General features: G+C 33.0%; 1 protein-coding gene across 1 annotated transcript; it reads right to left on the reverse strand.

Annotated features, from left to right (window-relative positions):
* Nucleotides 1–800: 800 nt before the first annotated feature.
* Nucleotides 801–19,032, reverse strand: LOC133181102 (uncharacterized). Its single transcript, XM_061315645.1, has 16 exons — nucleotides 18,491–19,032; nucleotides 16,636–16,864; nucleotides 16,393–16,507; nucleotides 15,995–16,157; nucleotides 14,407–14,549; nucleotides 13,128–13,224; nucleotides 11,500–11,709; nucleotides 9,666–9,847; nucleotides 4,346–4,793; nucleotides 2,872–3,100; nucleotides 2,634–2,745; nucleotides 2,285–2,441; nucleotides 1,937–2,073; nucleotides 1,701–1,797; nucleotides 1,297–1,506; nucleotides 801–1,146 (listed from the first exon to the last, which is right to left on the reverse strand). The coding sequence occupies exons 1-16, from the start codon at nucleotides 18,849–18,851 to the stop codon at nucleotides 968–970; spliced, it is 3,069 nt and encodes a 1,022-aa protein (XP_061171629.1). The 5' UTR covers nucleotides 18,852–19,032; the 3' UTR covers nucleotides 801–967.
* Nucleotides 19,033–19,412: the final 380 nt, after the last annotated feature.

Consider the following 19,412-nt stretch of genomic DNA (forward strand, 5'->3'; position numbering starts at 1 on the left):
TTTATTAATAAATTCAGATTTGTTTTCCAATAAAACATTTTCCAGGTAAACCATCTAATAAACATATTTACTATGTAATGGAGGGGGATATGAAAGCCAAAGTGACCAGCAGGATTTTAAATTAAACTACAGGAAACAGTAAGTCAAGAAGGGGCAGGTATCATATTAATTTTTTATTATTTTTCCATAATAGTTACTCCTTGTTTATTATAAATACACTGTAGATTGTAACAATCAAAGATAAATCATTCAAGTTTAACATTATTTCAAGACGGTCATACACTGCAAAGAGAAGTAACTCTTATTTCTTTGTGACAGTGCTACATCTACAGTCATTATTTCCTCTGTGAGATTTAATGATCATACGCCTTCTTGTATGGCTGTGGATTTCCCATTCATTTTCTTGTAATTGATTAATGCCTAAAAATATTGGTTATGGTGTCGCAACTTTAAAAATGACATAGATGAAAGCAAAAATATTTATTTTAATAAAATTAGTTTTATGAAGAAGTACCAGTTTTACGTTATATTTTCAAAACCTGTGTGTATATATTGAAACTCTTTGAGATTTTCCACAGAAAACTGATCATTTCATATATTAAATTAAAGAGTTCTTTTATGTTGTCAATGTTAAACAGTCAATTTATATTTCTACTGTTTAAATTTCTCCATAAAAAATATGTTATACTGTACACCCCTCCCCCCCCCCCCCCCCAATTTATTTCCCAGATCCTAATCTATAACAATATATAAATGCTAACATCTACATGTAGAAAAAAATAAGGCATCTGCCAGGGATGTTATACTGTACGTCAGTTTATTAGGTAAAAGGCAAGAAATACATGCAAATAATGTTACATTTTCTCTGAACATCAACCATACCATATACCCTAGTACTTTTGTAATTATTTTCAACATTCTAACAAGTTTTATTATGCATATAACTTTAAAATTCACATAACTGTAACTATCGAATTTCTGCTTTTAATCTGTATGGTTGAGCAAACGTTGTTATTCCAACAAGGCCTTCAAAGTTCAACACATCAGTCTCTGATACTTTCGAAAAGCGGAACTTTTGAATGAGATTAGAAAACACAATAAACATTTCCGTTCTAGCCAAAGACTCTCCTGGACATATCCTTGGACCTACAAAGACAAAATATCGTTAACTCTTAATTGTATCAATATGTAGACGATTTTTAAATTGTAAGGAAAAGAGAAAAAATGTTACTTTTAAATTGCTGATATCAGCACGCCAGGTTTGTTGGCGCTTGGATTTCCCATTTCGATACTAACCTATTGAGAAAGGAATTAGGTGGTCTTTGTTTGATATTTTTCCAGTTTCTTCATCAATAAATCTCTCTGGACAGAATTCGTGTGGTTGAGAAAAGTTTTCCGGATCTAAATGTGACGATGTGAGGAAACCCATTACTATGGCGTTCTTTGGAATCACGTGACCAGCTATAACAACATCCTCAGTCGCCGTGTGTGGTAGAGATGAGGTCGCTATAAAGTTTAAAAACAATGAACACATTTACATAATATTCGAAGAATTTGACTGTAAGGATAATAATTAATGATTTTCATATATAATTCTTATTCATCTCAAATAAACAGTTTTAGCTTCTTCACATTTATAAAATGACTGTTCAGTAGTATGTGTATGATAATTGCTTTCTTTAAAATATGTTTGAACATACCTATATTTGCTATCCTTTGTACTTCCATAAGTGTGGCTTCAACATAAGGTAACTGTGACTTGTCTGATAAACGAACTTCCCTATCAACACCAACAACCTGTTCACAGATGACAAAGTTCAAATAAATGTGAAAATACTCACCGAAAACCTTAGGCTTATTAAACGGAATTAACTAATTTTACTTAACAGATTTACAATTTCTTTTAATAACTTGGTTTACATATTTATTTATTTACCTTTTTAATTTCTTCGTAACATTTCTCTTGAATTTTGGGATGACTTATCATGTATAGAAAGGCCCAATCTAGAGATGTTCCTGTGGTCTCTGTTCCCGCCGAAAATAACTCTAAGATAACTCGGAACAAATGATTAACTGTAACAAAATATAAATTTTGGATAGCTTAATACTTTTCAACTGTCTATTTTTATCTATATATATTTTTTCTATTGTAATTTAATTTTTTTTTAATTATAGTACTGTACAATAAACACAATTAATAGTATTTTTGATTATGCAATTGAATTTAAATTGGTTTTAATTTTTTTCTTTGGCACATCAAGATTCCATGTCAAAACTGACTTGCCTTTCATTTCGCCATCTTCTTTCTGTGATTGTATATAAAGATCTACGAAATCTCTGATGTTGTTTTCATCATATGTTTTCTCGTGCTCTTCTATTTGATTTGTTATGTAATGGAGTAAGACTTCTTGTGCTTTTTTTCTTTCCTTCTTTGGAGTTCCCTTTGTTCAAAACAAGATACCGTTAACCACAACAAATAAAAAATGTACGTTGTACATTTTGATGATATAATTTTAATTATAGTTTCATAATTATAACGATTTCTTCCAGTAAAGAATACAAAGTAAAGTAAATATAAGTAAGGATTAATACAAGATTCTTTTAAAATCTTAGAACTTAAATAATATTCTTACCATTCCAAACTGCAGAACACTTGGAAGTGATCCTATGATGACCCCAGGCCCTTTAAACAGAGTGTCCAAGGCCTCGATCAATTCCAAAAAATTCTCATCATCGTGAGGATACCTAGAGGATCAAAATTTAACTTTAATACAGCTTATTTTCATTTTCTTTTTAACTATTACGCATTAAATGGCGTAATAAATGAAGCTTTATAGTCTAAGAGTGAAATATATTGAATTTATAGCTTACCTAAATCCAAACACAACATGGTGAATAACGTTGCTAATCGATGTCGTCATCATGCGTTTTACGTCAGAGATGGGTTGTCCTTCCTTGGAAGCGAATATAGCACTCAGAGTTTTTGCCTCGTCTTGGATAACTTCCTCAAGAGATTTCTTCCCAACGCCAAAATCTCGCATGCTCTGCAGAGCAAATCGACGTACTTTCTTCCAGTTCTCTCCATTTGCCCAAACAATGCCTGAAAAAAATGAAGAAATAGACCATACAAATAATATATCTAGGCATATTTTTAAAAGGCTCTAAACAGAGCCGAATATTGAAATTATTTCCCTAACAAGGTAATCATTCAATACACCAAAAGATAAATAAGGAAATCAACAACTACATATTATTGAATTCACATTTACAACTCCTGTCTAGTTTAGATTATATTCAATGTCATGACTTAAGCACGTGGTACCACACCATTTTACGTACAAATATATTTATTTAATACCTTAACATTTATTAAAAACTTGAAGCAAATAGTTTTCATGGACTTTAATCGTATTGTTGAAAACCCCGTACTCTCTTAAAATTCAGTACAGATAGGTTAGCGGTAGGTATTCAATTAAACCTCGGGCCGTCACAGCCATGGTTCTAATAAATAGACCATGTAAATGACCCATTGACCGGGTTAATAACGTTTTGGTTTAAATTTGCTAAATACGCACTATCTAATTCTTCATTTTTTCACAAAGAAAATAAAATAAAACGAGAGATATTACGTGTATTTCATTGTGGGATTTGTGCAGAGTAATACTTTACTGTTTTGGTTGTGTTTTTTCCTTGTTTCTAGTTAAAGTTTGCCAAACACGCCTGTGTAAGTTAGAAATACATTCATATTATTAAATTTTCTCAGAGGGGACTGTTTATATCCTTGTACAAGACAAATTAACAGTATTTAGGTCTCTGCTTTGAATCAGGAGTTAATGAATGTAAATTAACATGGAAGCATATTTCTTTCTTTGTTCCAAATTATCAAATTTCTGTCAAATTAACTGAAAGCTGTTGACAATTATGTAGCTATTTAATTGTAAAATACATGTATTTACTTTCTAAAAAGTAAACTATGACAAACACCTGAAATGTCATCGAACAGTGAATACATGACTTGGATATTTACACGGTTATAATTCAAATGATTATTTTGCATTAATTTTTATAAAAAAATTTAAAGACTATATACAGTGCTTGACTTTAATAGTTTAATAGATATTCCAATATACATGAAATAACAAGGCAAGAGATTGTGATCACAGCATCGTAAACTTTCTAGACGTTTTTAAATAGTAAACGTAACTTGCAAACTTATGTTTTCTGAATAGCTGTTATTAAACTCTTTTTGGTATGAATCTTTTTATGCAAGCTGGGGTAAAAAATCTATTAAAAACGTTTAAAAAGTTGAGAAATTTACATGTACCTATAAAATTTAATGTCTTACCAAAACCACTATTTGTCCTTCTCTGTATCTCGGGTAACCAGTTTGGACGATCGCTGAATTGGGCTGCATGTTTAACAAAAGCATCATGTATATTGTCATACCCACTGATGACCACCATCAAATACGGACCAACATACAGACGAAACACGTCACCGTACTTCTTCCGCAGAGCCAGTAATCCCACATGTCGTTTTTTACCCATACGGAGAAACTGAGGAAGATTTCCAATGAAAGGAAGCGCAAATGGTCCGGGTATAGATGTAGCCGGTCTACCCATCACGAAGGCTAGAGCCAAGAACACAAGGGTGAAAACCAAGATTGTGGTCAGATCTAGAAAACTTAAGACGGAAACAGGGGACAATTTGACCCAAGAAGCTGGATCAATTGTGGATCCCAAAACTTGATTATAAGGCATTCTGTTGTCTTTGAATATTTCGCTGTGAATGGTTCAGAGATCGTTACTCTGTTTCTTTTAAATACATCCCAGCGTCATGAATTTATAAGCCAGAATCAGAAAGTAGACCGCTTGTGTTCAAGGTGAGACATTCGTTCCGGTTCAGGTGCTATATCCTGTGATCCAGGTGATAGTGAAAAATGGGCTTTGTCAGGCGTATATCGTCGTATAAAGTTAGTAAACAAGGAAAGAATATGCATTAAACGTCAATATACCTTATCGTATGATTAATTCAGCGATGTAAATATAACGATCAATGAGCGGGGTCTGTATTTTGACTATTTCTGGTCGGTCACAAACTAGGCTTATGTGACGTAGTGCGTTACATTTCCTGAACTTTTTGCTCCGATTTGGAGACGTATTTACTACCGACTGGGGAGTTCAACAATCTATATATGACATGAGCATATACTAATATGATGAAATATGTTTACTACTATTTCAAAATTTTGCTGAATTTTAAAATTTTTCCTATTCTTTTTCTGATATACAAAGAAATTACTTTATTACAATCCATCTTCTTCTTAATTTCATATAATATAAAAAATATCTCACGAAAAACTAAAATTGTACTGGTTCAAACTAAAAAATGGTTTACAGAGGGAACAATTTTGATTAATGGACGCTTTATAAATTTTCTGTAATAATTATTTCAGAAAAAAGCTGTGTAAATGAATGCAAGAAACGATGACTGTCTTTTCTGCTAGTAAAAATGTAGGAGGAGTAGCATTTTGAAAGAATTAAACAGGTGATTCTGTTATAAACCCTCGCAACACCATTGAACAGAGTTGAATGTTCGGAGGAATTTTCCACACAAACGTCCCGAACGCGGCAAAGTTTCTGATGCAATCAATAGTTTTCATATGAGATTTTATGATAATCTAGTTATGAGATACGAGATTTTAGTGACAGTGATAATACTTTATTTTCATAAAACTGTTTTGTCTGTTTGTCGATAAACGTCCCTTCGAGGATTTTTCAGTCATACTGAGACGCCACCACTTGCCGGTGGAGGGCTGCAAAGGACTGGGTAGGTGAAGCCCACTTAGCGGCCCTGTCTCTAAATTTTATAAAGATTTTTTACAAACATACCTACGATGTGTCCTTTTAAAATCATTTTATTTTTTTTTTTATTAAATTACCACTATTCGTTTTTCCGTCAGAGGTCAAAAATGGAGAGTTTTCTTTAAAAATTACAACTGCTGAAGTGATAACATCATCACCCGATACTGATTTTAACGTTACGTAAATTGAAATCTGTAAATTCTCTGAACCGAAAACTATTTACTTTAACCTGCCTTATGTTCCAGAAAACAATTTTAAACTTTTATTTCAGTTTATCGTATCTTTGATAGCTGGAACGAGTGTAATACTTAGTAGGGATATAATTTTCTTACAAAACGATTTCATCACACAGGTAAATCCTTACAGACGACACAAGGTAGGTACTTCTTTTAAAATTGTGCCTGTATCAAAATTATGATTTTTTAATGCAAGAAAATCCAAATAATTTTCCTCAACCATTATTCGCATTGTCTTTGAAGTTACATTAAAGTTTTTAAGATACATGAATCAATTAAGAAAAAAACTCCCAACTTTCAAAAAAAATTATTGAACGTCAGGCCCATATTAAGGTTTCAAAATTGGATTTTTGGCAATGAAAAGGCCTTCAACACCACTTCCTCCTTTTCCATTCCAATAAACGGTAGCGCTGTTATTTTTGTATCTTCTATTTTTAGGCCTGCACTCGGCTCTAATTTGAGCAGTGAGGGATCTTTTTCGTGCCAGTACCTACTGCGACACAGTACCTCAGTTTATAAAACTGCAATCAGTAGTAGAGAACAATAAATTATGACAATACACATTGCATGGTATAAGTACATGTAGTTAACCAAGAGAGCAAACTCATCGACAAACTTACAAATCAACTGTTTCTTGTTTGTAATAAACATATTATATTTTCAAATCTGTATACAGTCGGATTCACAATATAATAATTAGGTAGATATTTTGTCCTTGCTTGTTTTAGAATTTGAATAAATAATGAAACTCATCACCAGTTTGTTAAAAGACGATGAATTTTTTAAAATTTAATTTTGAATTTATCTTTAAATATTATTTGTCGAACCCATCATGTAGTTCTGCAAGTGGAAAAACGGTAATTTATATTCACAATAAGACTAATAACTTATAATTCAGTTGTATAATTGATAATGATTTTTGACACACAGCTGTAGTGTACGAAGGTTATTATTCCTAGATTTTTGCCCGGTGTTTTTGCATTCCTAGCCAAAGCCACAATAAACAACAACGACGTTGTTTACCACGACATGCCGTACAAATAATGCGTAAACAACACATCACCCCACTATCAGCTGGCCTTTAAACATTTCTCTTTATAAATAAAAGAAACCTCCACAATGTAATTAAAATGTTATTTTTTAGTATGGAGAATTTTTTTAATGTATGAAGAGAAATGTTTAAAACGCCAGGTACCTGTGGAAAAAAATGCACTAGCAGCATTCCCTTTTCAATAGATTTCGAAATTTGTTATCGAAATAAACTAGTAAATTAAATTCATTTAAAAAATCTCAAGACCCTATGGTGTCATATCTGGTAAAAAATCATCGGTCGCATGGCTTTTAACTTGCAGAAAAGTTGGTATCCCCTGCTAGTTAAATGTCTAGAAATGTACGGTGTCAACATTAACTTCCTTATTTCACCCGAGTCCATGTATTACATGATGAATTTCAAGAATATTCGGTATATTTTTTCATAAATATTCTCTCCAGGCAATGAACGGTAAATTGTAATCTTCTCCCCTCCCCTAACCTATCTAGAGCACAGGAATTTGGGTTTCTCTTCTTACTCGTGATGAAACTTTTAAAACAACATTTTCAGTTTTCCAATATTATTACAGAAACATCATATTGAATTATTCAAATAAGATCTTTCATTTTTATTGTAGTCGATAAACAAAAAAAATCGTTTAGTTTATTTCTCGATACCATTATATTTGCACACGTACGTATTTCTTCTATATGTATATCTCTAATTTTTTTTTTTTAAAAAGATGTACACATTAAAATATAAATGTACACTAATTTGCCGAATTCATAATGTACATGTAGAAGGATAATCTTTTGTATGTAAATACATATATATATGTGGACAATTTCTTTTAAGCGGCAAATGTCTCCTAAATTTTACATACATTTGTATATAGATAAATACGAAGAATCTAGGATGTTCTTAATTAGAAGGCTAACTTAAGATTTTCCTAAGATCAGGGTTGGCCGGGAAATACCAGTGGCGGGAATTACCGGTGGTAAATACCGGTATTTCCCGTCCTGGTAAATACTACAAATTCTCTCTAAACTGGAAAATACTGGGAAATACAAATTTTAGATTTTATTTCTTTAATTCATTTCATCTTATACAAAATTCAGAAATAAAATGAACATAAAAAAACAGAAGATGAATGAAATTGAATGTCTCAAACTGCAATTTAACATACTCAGTATATACATGTATGTATCACTATTCCAGCTAGGTCCCCTACTCATATGCTTTCTGTAGCAAAACATGTGCCCCTTAAATTCTATTTTATGACTAAAACTGAAAAGTTTTCTGGTTCAATTTTCTTTTCAGTTTTCTAAAATTATTAAGTTTATTAATCAAAATAAATCCATGAACATAATAAACTTGTTTTAATCCTTCTATAAACACTGTAGTTAATACAATCAATTATGTTGTTTGAACTAATTGATTCTGGACAGTTTTGTGATCCTGATTTGAGAGATAATTACCTGAGTAGATTACTGAAAGGCTTCTTCTTAGGTTTGAAATTTACAGTTTACACTTTATTTATACTTTAGTTACATAAAAAAACCAAATGGGATCTTTAGGTTCATTTCATGGACCTTTATAGACTACATCTGACTCAAGCATGAAACAATCGACACTCATGACTGGTATATGAGTACATTGTATAATGTGTTATGATTATTTAAAATGAAGTACTAGGAAACCAGAAATTTTCAAATCGGGGACAGTGACCCCAGGTTGATATCTCAGCCAATAAGGTGTACTACATGTCTATATACCCAAGCAAATAAGATTAAAGTTAAAAATATGCAGCTATTTCTTATTTCCCAGTATTTCCCGGGAAATACCAGTAATTCCCAGAATTACCAGTATTTCCCACTGTCCTGGGAAATATGAGTATTTCCCGCTTTTTTGCCAACCCTGCCTAAGATACGTTGAGCTGCAACTTAGGACGTTCCTAACTTTCTTCCTAAGTCATATCTTAGCCAGGTAATAGGAGCATTCTTATGTCATATTTAAGGCAAGTGTTTTGCCCGCAGAAGTAATATTTTACCACTTGTTTGAAATCGTCTGTAAGAAAACCGAGGGACAGGAAAAGTCAAGGTGAAAGGTGCAAAAATGAAGACGGAAGTAATAAAGAAAGCATGCTCATCAGGAGCAATTCAGTAAACATCAAATACATGAATGCAGAACAATACAGCAGACAAAGATTTGATATGAACCCCCCACCCCCACCCCGATAAAAAAATGGGCACTGCACATAAAAATAGGCACTGCACATTAAAAGCGCAGAAGACCTAAAACAATAGGAGTGTTTATTATATGAAAACATTTAAAGATGTATTATTTGTATATCATGTGAAAAAAAAAACGACAAAAACAAACAAATTTTCAGAAAATTTATTCGCTTTGCAAAGTTAGCAATATATTGTAAATGAAATTACCGATACCTCTGCTTTATCTATTATGCTTTTTGATGTAAAAATAATGTACGTGTTATGAAAATAATATCATGCACACAGCTATCATCATCATTTACTGATGCCTTAGTTCCACTTTAAGTCTGTATGGCGCTGCACACGTTGTAACACCTGTTGTTCCCTCATAATTTAATACGTCATCATCAGATACTTTGGAAAAGCGAAACTTTTGAATGAGATTACAAAACACGAGAAACATTTCTGTTTTTGCAAGCGATTCTCCAGGACATGCTCTAGGTCCTAAAAAAATAAATACTTTTTTATAATAAGAAGTCCAAGGGCCTTAACGATCACCTGCGTATAATACATCCTTGTAAAGGATCCATGGAATGTCAATTTAATAATTATTAATAAAACAAAATAAACTGAGAGATAAAGAATATTGCTCAAAAACAGTAAAAATGGGACGATCAAAATATTTAGTCTGGTAATGAGTAACAATCAGAAAGTAGATTTATTTATATGATTTACTTGCCTGTATGTGCCAGTGCTAACTACAGCCAGTATTCACATAACAAACTAAGCACAATCTCCTTACCATTGGAATATATTGTTTTTTTTGATCTTGAATAACATTTAATGTACAAATACATGGTACTTTTTGTCTCATTATTTACAAGTCTTTCTGACAATTAAAAACTATAAAATATACATGAAATTCTTGTATAATTCTTTTATTCATTTTATCTATCAGCTTCATTGCTAGTGATCAGTTAGATAGGTGAATAACAAAAAGGGATTACTTCTCTTAAAGCAGAGTAAAAATTTTCATACATGATCATAATAGAGCACTACTCAAATTCCATACTCCCGACCCAGCTAGGGGTCAAGAATTTCACAATTTTGGAAGAGGCATCCTTGCTCATCATGACTATGCACTTGGATACCCAGGAGCAGAATAGATTTTCAAAGAATTAATGCATTTTCACTATATCATCAATAAAGCCCCACCTTAACTCCAGAACCCATGACCCAGGGGCCATGGATTTTACAATTTTGGAAAGGCACCATTCTAATCATATACTTACTCTTTCTGCTAAATACTCAGTTGCAGAGAAAAAAGATTTTCAAAGAATTAATAATGCATTTTCACTGTATGATAAATAGAGCTCTGCCCTAACTCCAGAACTCCTGACCAAGGGGCCGTGAATTACACAATTCTGGAAGAACACACTTGCTCATCATAGCCATGTACATGTACTTAGTTTGAAGAAGATTGTCAAAGAATTAATGCATTTTCATTGTATACTACATGTATATGATAAATAGAGCTCTGCTTTAACTCAAGATACCCTGACCCAGGGGCCACGAATTTCACATTTTGGAAGAGCCACCCTTGCTCATTATATATATATATATATATATATATATATATATATATATATATATATATATATATATATATATATATATGAACTTAGTTTGTCTGCTAAATATACAGGGGAAGAGAAGAAGACTTTCAACTATTAAACTATTTATGCTTTTTCACTATATGATCTACAGAGCCCCAACCTAATACCAGAAAAAATTTAGGTAGAGGACTCAATGCTTATTATAACACAGAAATGCCAACAGTTTGACTGCTTCATGTCCAGGAGTAAAGACGATTTTTTGAAGAATGCATTAATTTTGATGGTGTTGGCCTCATCTCTCAGGTCCCAGGGGGACAGAGACCATAAAATTCACCATTTCTGTTCCCTTTTGCCCATAGATGCTATATACCAAAATTGGTTGAAATTGGTTCAGCGGTTCTAGAGAAGAAACTGAAAATGTTCAAACGTTAATGCATGACGACGGACAAAACACAGATAGTAATCCAGGTGACATAAAAAGTTAAAGACGTTTGCTCTTACATAAAAAGAATCGAGACAATATTGTTTGTATACTCTTACCTATTGAAAATGGAATGAGTCGGTCTTGATACTTAACCGTCCCAGTGGCATCATCAATAAATCTTTCTGGTCGGAACTGACGTGGTTCAGGAAAGTGTTTTGGGTCTAAATGTGATGTTGTTAAGAATCCCAATACTATGGCGTTCTGTGGTATTGTATGACCATTTATTTGTATGTCTTGTGTGGCCATGTGTGGTAATGACATGCTGGCTAAGAAAATTAAGGGAAATAAGCCATAAATTCAAATAGTTATTATTTAGTTAGTATGAAAAACGTTAGTCAGCAATTGACTAAATACTAAATATCAACAGTCTCGTTTGAAGTCATCAGTTCGCAAGTTTTATGGTCGATACAATGACCTTGTCAGCAAATATAACCTATCATTAAGCTAAATGCTGACTGACATTTTTCATACTAATTGTTAGGCCATTATTTACACACTGAATTGTCTACGGATTTTCCCGTTTTTTTCCCGATCATGACAAGGAGCACAGGGCGGGTTTGACCAGTAGGAAGGAGATGCTCAATCCTCTATGGCGCCTGATCCCACCTCTGTTTTTGGAGGTCCGTGTTTGCTCTGTACCTGATTTGTATTGTCTAAATGGACTTAAAGCTTGAATATTGTTCGTTATATCCATATTTCATGATAAATTGCACTTGTTGACAAGGTCATTGCATCGACTATAGAACTTGCAAAATGACGACTTTAAACGAGACAGTTGATATTCTTGTTTCATTAACTTGTTTGTCAATAGCTTGCTTCGTTTAAGAAATTGTTTGGAGGTGAAGCATGCTCTTGCGTATTGTATCAACTGAGAGACATAAACCCCATATGCAGGTGATAAGGGTATATTGATACACAAGTAAGGGAAGTTGACGATTGAAAAGTTGAAGCCATCATGTAAAGTTTTTCCAGCATATGGACGCTTCAACCACATTTTAATTGATATCAAATAATTTTTTATTTATTTTCAAAGAGAATATCATTTTAGTAAAGTTTCATCAGTTCCAAACAAGTTTTAGTCAAACTGGATACATACAACTTGAAACAAACACGTATGACAGGATTTTTTCAAAGGCTTCAGACATTCACAATGTAAAGTCAAGAGCAAGAACGAGTTGTTATTTCCACATATTATCCGAGTATGACGTATAATTTGATTTCGAATGTGTACTACGTTATTACGTTATTGAACGGCAAACAACTGAAAGTTACGAATAATAATGGATCTCTTTTCAAAGTGGCGGCCATTTTCGTAATGTCTTTGAAATTCTTACCGTGACAATATACTACATGTAGTTGATCTCAAAGGTTCTTGTCAAAGCAGAAAAAATGATCGAACCTAGTTTGGAAGTCCAAATATTTACGTATTTTGAGATTTAATGGAAAGAGTGTTGTCCACGGTACCGTGGGATAGACTACAGGGAGCACAGTAGCATGTACAATACAAAAACAAGGCTTATACTTATTGGGGAACAATATAACATTACTGTTATTTCATTTTTCTTTAAAAATATTTTTTAATGCGTAACGAATTGATTATCATGATAAAACGAATATTAAAAAACGAAAGTGAGATTGACCTCTTTTTAAAGTTCATACATGTATATCTTGTACAAAAACTCACCGATATTTGATATTCTTTGAACCTCCAAAAGTGTACTCTCTATGTAAGGCATTGAACATCTGTCTGATAAACGAACCTCTCGACCCAAGCCAACAACCTGCGGAAACATAGCATATTATAACAGTTAATGGATCTCATCAAATGTTTTGTTTTTGTTAAAAAATCAGAGGTAATATGTTTTGATAACTGATAACCTATCTATTATGATGAGATGTCTATATATGGGCTTTAATGGCAACCTGAGTACTATGCTAAACCTTTTTCTAGGATCGAGCATATATATATAATCACCATCTCTATCTATCACCAGCTTCTCATGATTAACTGTTGCAAACTTAATTGTGGCCTAGAAGAACACTAGATCGCTCTCTCCTTAATATCTTGATCATGACCAAAAAAAAAAAATAAGAAATCCTTGAGCAGATTTATGAATACAAAGTATGGTCAAGAATATGCTTTTTATCAAGCATGGTCTTTTAATGCCATCAAACCATCGAAACCAAGTTCATCAAGAGAGCAATCAATCCATACTGAAGATTCGAATATCACAACCCAAAAGATACATATAAATCACGGTTTCAGAGAAAGAGAGAGAAACCCATTAATCGTGGACTAAAATGCAATATTAATTCAAGCGAAGTAATCGCCACGTCAGTCTTTGGCGCAGATTTAAACATCTTCATGTCATTGCAGGGAAACCAGAGTTCTATTTTAGGTAACCGAATGATTCAAAGTATTTTCAATATTTGTTTCACTTAACCCAACCAAGATCCAGAGTACTTAGAGTCTAGAAACTCTCATTGCAATTAGCTTAAATAAACAAACAGTCTATCTACAATGTTCTAGGGTTAGAGAAAAATACTGTTTAAAGATTAAAGAATACTTTTACAGTCTTAGTCCAAACAATGGGCATGTTCAAATGGGAAATGCTTTACTTAGACTGGAGAGGGACATTAACTTTTACAATTATTACCCTATGTGCCTAAGTTGCTGAAACTTGGTCCAGGAGATTTAGAGAGGTTCAAATGCACGATGCAAATCACACAACGAAAACGGATGGAAATAGGTCACCACATAGACTTAGGCGTCTTAGAAATGCAAATGATTGTTTTTTTTTGTGTTTAATGATTGTGTTTAAAGCGCTTGTAATCTAACCTGTGCACTTCGATGACAGAGCGAAGGCCTGCCATTACGTTATTAAAAATTTTTAATAAAATATGCTTCCTCAGTTTGTAAATGATCTTTTTGTTGTTTTTTTTTTTGGCATTTTGTTCCGTACCTTTTCTATTTCTTTAAAACATTTCTGCTGAATTTCAGGATAACCTATCATATACAGTAAGGTCCAGTCTAGAGAGGTTCCAGTTGTCTCTGTACCAGCGCTAAACAAATCCAAAATCACTCGGAACAAATGATGAAAAGTTCCTTAAACATGCAAAAGAAAACTTAGAAATTGCACAAAAATATCAATCGCATCAGCTTGGGCCTTTCCGGCAAGATCGGAAAAAGACCTCGAATGTATTTACATCACCGGATGTTAAAATTTTATACAAAATGGAGTCACTTCCTATTTATTAAAGTTTTGAATTAATTTTGATTTTACCTGCTGAAGTATATTTTAATATCTTTACATTCAAAGGTCAGATCCAGACTACACAGATAAGAGGTCCTCCTACATATATATCAACGTTCATGAAAAGGGGGTTGTCATGGATGCTTTCGTAATACATTCGAGGATGTTTTTTAGCTTGTCGGAACGGCCTGAAAAGTTGCGATTGGCCAAACTATGTTATGAGTTTTACAAACAGCTGTACAAGTGTACTTCACTTCTGCAGAAAAAAAAGTTATGAACTTTTGTTTTTATTTTTGCATTTGTGCAGAATACATTTAACGAGGCCGAGTCTAATTCCAGGGTGCATGACTTTGCGCAGCTTTTAAGTTTCATGCAGTCCTATCTGCAACATAACACCTATCCAAGTATTGTAATTGTAACACAAAATGAACATTATCTGTAACGTTTATGGGTCTTAAAATGTGATTTAAAGAAATGTTTAGGAATAAATGCTGAAATGGCTTTCACGACGTCACTGTTTTCCGGTTCTGTAAGCAATGCATGATGCTGAAGAATGACGCTAGACTCGCTTGAGTATTCAAGACGTCCATGGACATTTTATTAAACACTGTTGACAGAACATCAAAAGAAACATACCAGCATTCTAAACGTTGCTATTTTTTACCAAAATAATTCATCTGCACCGATATATACAAAATATATGCAGCAATATGGCAAATTTATAGGTATTGGGCATTGGGAAAAAATAAACTTCGTAATAATTCCTAGACCAAACCAGATGGTCAACTTTTTTTGAAATTTCACAATTTGGTGACTTTTTACAATAACTTTCATGTATTTGACTGAAAACTAAATCCCTAAGGCAGAAATACAAAAATTTGAGGAAAATGTGATAATATGGCACTTTTCCAACAAATTCCATAGGGTCCAATAGTAAAATTTGACAACTTTTAAGATGGCCCTCTCAGAAATCAGGTTGGTAAACATTTAATATTTTTATCTTAAAATAATTAATATAATAGTAAAAATTCATTCAAGAAAATTTATCAAAATATCTAGGTAGAAATAATTAGACTCGGCCTCGTTAAAAAAGAATGACCTCGTGCTGCAATCGAATTCTCCCTAATCAGACAGATATTCCTTCCCAACAGCCCCTTATTTATGACAAGACAACACATGACTGACGCACGAAAGCCAATAGCTTCCACGTCGGTCTATCGGGTTACAGGCGGGTTTTCCTTTTTAGGATTATTATAAAGGAAATAATTATAAATGTAAAAATATAATGTTCAAATACCTTTTCCCTTTATTTCCCCTTCAGCCCGCTGGGTTTGTATGTACAGATCAACGAAATCCCTGATGTTATTTTCATCATATGTTTTTTCATGCTCAGCTATCTGGCCTGCTATGTAGTTTTCTAAGAGTTCAAGGCCCTTTCTACTTCTCTGAACACTGGATTTCTGTATTAATTTACGAATAATAGAGTAAGTACAAACTCGAGATAAAAAAATGCATAAAACAATATAATTTTTATCCAGTTGCTTTATTAAATGCATGTAATATTTTAATTGTCAGATCTTGTCTAAAATTTTAGAAAACATATCAAAGTTTCCTTATGTCATAGAATCAAATCCTTTGAAAAACATTAATATGTTAATATTTCTATTTTATTTAGTAATATATCCGCTGTCTCACCAATTTTCCAAACTGGCACCATTCTGGAAGAGAAGCTAATAGCGGCCCTGGACCTTGAAATACCTCGTCAAGTAACTTGATCACTTTCAAAAAGGTTTTGTCATCATGTGGGTATCTGGAAACCAAACAATATTTTTGCATGATAATTATATTCTTGTTAAGTGAAGCATTCATATTTTACTATGAGAGAATTAATTTATATGAAGTATTAGAAAACAGTACTACAGAATATGTTAAACTCACCGGAAACCAAACGTGATGTAGTGTATGACATTACTTATTGAGGTTGTCATCATGTTTTTTACATCGCTAATTGGTTGGCCTTCTCTGGATGCAAATTCGTCGCCTAGCAACCTTGCTTCATCTAGTATTATTTCTTCCAGTGATTTTTTACCCACGCCAAAATCTCTCATAGTCTGCAGGGCAAAGCGCCGAACTTTTTTCCAATGATCCCCATTACCCCAGGCTATTCCTGTAATAGTACAATGCTAGTTTTGAGGATGACCTCTTCAAACAAACCCAAATTTACAGGCTTTTAGCTGCCATTGAGTTGTTCAGAAAATACATGAAAATACATGTAAATTGAAATGATGTACATGTAAAAGTATAAATTACATTTTTTTTTTACATGTACGTAGATGTCTTTGTTTTCTTGCTATAAAGAAATGTGTTTATTCACCAATCAAGGGTCCTCATGAGGCATTTACAATTATATCAGTGTGTTCAAATTTGAGCATCTTAAAAATATAAATGAAGTCTACAATGGAGTTATAAATAGATGTACAATACCACATTTATGATATTTGTGAATATGTAAAATATTTAACATTTCCACAATTATCTGAAACTGGTTCAAAAGTATTGAAGAAGTACAAAACCACATGAAGATATAGATAATAATAGCAGCATACTATTGTATAATGTTAAAAATTAGGTGGCTTAAATACAGAGGGTACCAAGGGACGATGCCTTTGCACAGACAATCTGACTTGCAAACCTGTACTGTAAGTATTTAAGACACTCATTCAACATACATTTTACAGTGATAGGAAAAGTGAAAAAAAAAAGTACACTACGAATAATTAATACTTTACACAAAATAAACCTTTATGAAATGAGTTACAAATATTTTATATTCCAGTTTTCAAAGTCATTTTAATAAAGAGATATATTATGTCATGAACTGTTGCATGTAATACATGCAATCAGAAAACTATTTAACAAATTCTACTAAAACGAAACACCTATCAACGTTTTGTAATAATATATGTATATAGTATAAGAGGGATTAAAGTTCTGCATTTGTCATTGACAAAAGACGTTGCAATAACTTGTTGATACATCTACCTACAGCATTATGCCAACGCCTATATGTATAACGATAAATATCTGAATGAGGTTTGTTCGAAATAGGATATCCGATTGACATATTGACACTGTTACATGTTTGCTGGAAAGGGTACATCATATTTGTGATACATGAAATTCAGTTAACACCGTTTATGTGACATCTAATTTTACTTAGTGTCAATACAAGCTGAAAAACATAAAATGCAAATCATGTAACACGTACAACACATATCATAATCAGTTTAATTATTAATTAACAGGACAAAAACAACATTTACTTTAACATAATCGCAGAGTTTCGATGTCAACTTAAAATCGCAATAGTACATGTCTATATTAGTAAGCATCAACGCAGCCAATAGAGTTTGTCTCAAACCAGCGTTGGTGAAATTAAAAGGTAATTTAAAAGGAAATAAAAAGTTCTTTGATTGGCCGCGTGGAAGATTAATTTTTTCTGTACTTTAGTAGATATAGGGATATTTCTTAGAGTACAAAGACACACCTCTGATCGGATTAACCTACTTAATACAGGCTTCAACCGATATTGGTAGAATGCATTGTTATCAAGCTTACTGTTTAGGATAGGCCGATGTTATATCTCTTGTGTGTTTCTGCTAAGCTCTCAAACAATAAACAGATATTGTTGTGACAGTTATACATAAAGATGCAAAAGCTAACATTCAACATCATACACGTGCACCACGCAAAAATGTATGAATGAAGAACACACCCTCTATGCAAATCTTACCATATCCATATTTTTCTGCTCTCTTTTTGATCGCTGGTAGCCAATTTGGACGGTGACTAAAACTTGCTCCTTGTCTGACAAATGCCTCATGAATATTCTCATAACCACTGATAAAAACTAGCAGAAATGGTCCAATATACAGGCGAAAAACACCCCCGTACTTCCTACTCAGCTTCAACAATTCTATATGTTTTCGTGGTCCCATTCCAACGAACTGGGGGAGGTTTCCAACAAGAGGTAGAGCAAAAGGTCCTGGAATGCTTGTTCTCTGTTTTGACATAAAATAAAGTGAGACCAGAAACACAGCTAAAAAAATGAAGAAAGTAGTCAAATCCACGTGGGTAAAGAAAGAAAAAGACATTTTCACAAAATCCACGTGGAATTCACTGTGAAATGTTGTTTTCTTTTGACAGCGGAAAAATTAAATCGCCAGGAACAGATATGTCGTCTGCCATATCGCTAACAATGTCACCGTTTTATATCGAGGTGAAAAACCAGGCCACACTGATATCCTTATATTATGCCAAGTCTTAAATGACAAGGTTGCATTTATTGGTTATTACAGTTTGCGCAGTTCTTTTGCTGAATATTTTATGTAAGGTCGGTATATAGGTAGGTCAGACAAACATAAAAAAGAATTGAATTAATTGTAATGGAATATAGTCAGCAATTGAAATATAAGGTGCAAGCAGAGATAAGTCTATTAATGATATCTCAGAACAATAGGAGACAGATCCGGAAGTATGCCATCATGTATAAATACCGGTAATTTTAGGTCATTGACAAGGTCGGTAACTGGGACACATTTCCCGTAAACTCAGACAAATCGGATCATTGACACTTGCAATTAATAGGCGTACTACAAAATGCCGATGTTTCGTCACACCTATTCGGAGATTTAATGTTTTTCCCTCTGTAAAGA

Source organism: Saccostrea echinata, unplaced genomic scaffold (genome assembly GCF_033153115.1).
Source record: "Saccostrea echinata isolate AGI-Se365-2 ecotype Australia unplaced genomic scaffold, CSIRO_AGI_Sech_v1 ptg000008l, whole genome shotgun sequence".
Taxonomy (NCBI): domain Eukaryota; kingdom Metazoa; phylum Mollusca; class Bivalvia; order Ostreida; family Ostreidae; genus Saccostrea; species Saccostrea echinata.

Coding starts and splice junctions, on each gene's coding strand:
- LOC133181102 (XM_061315645.1), bottom strand. CDS start 18,851: ATGTCTTTTTCTTTCTTTACCCACGTGGATTTGACTACTTTCTTCATT. Junction 16,865..18,490: donor AGCAGAAAAATATGGATATG/GTAAGATTTGCA, acceptor GTACTATTACAG/GAATAGCCTGGGGTAATGGG. Junction 1,507..1,700: donor ACAAAGGATAGCAAATATAG/GTATGTTCAAAC, acceptor TAAACTTTATAG/CGACCTCATCTCTACCACAC.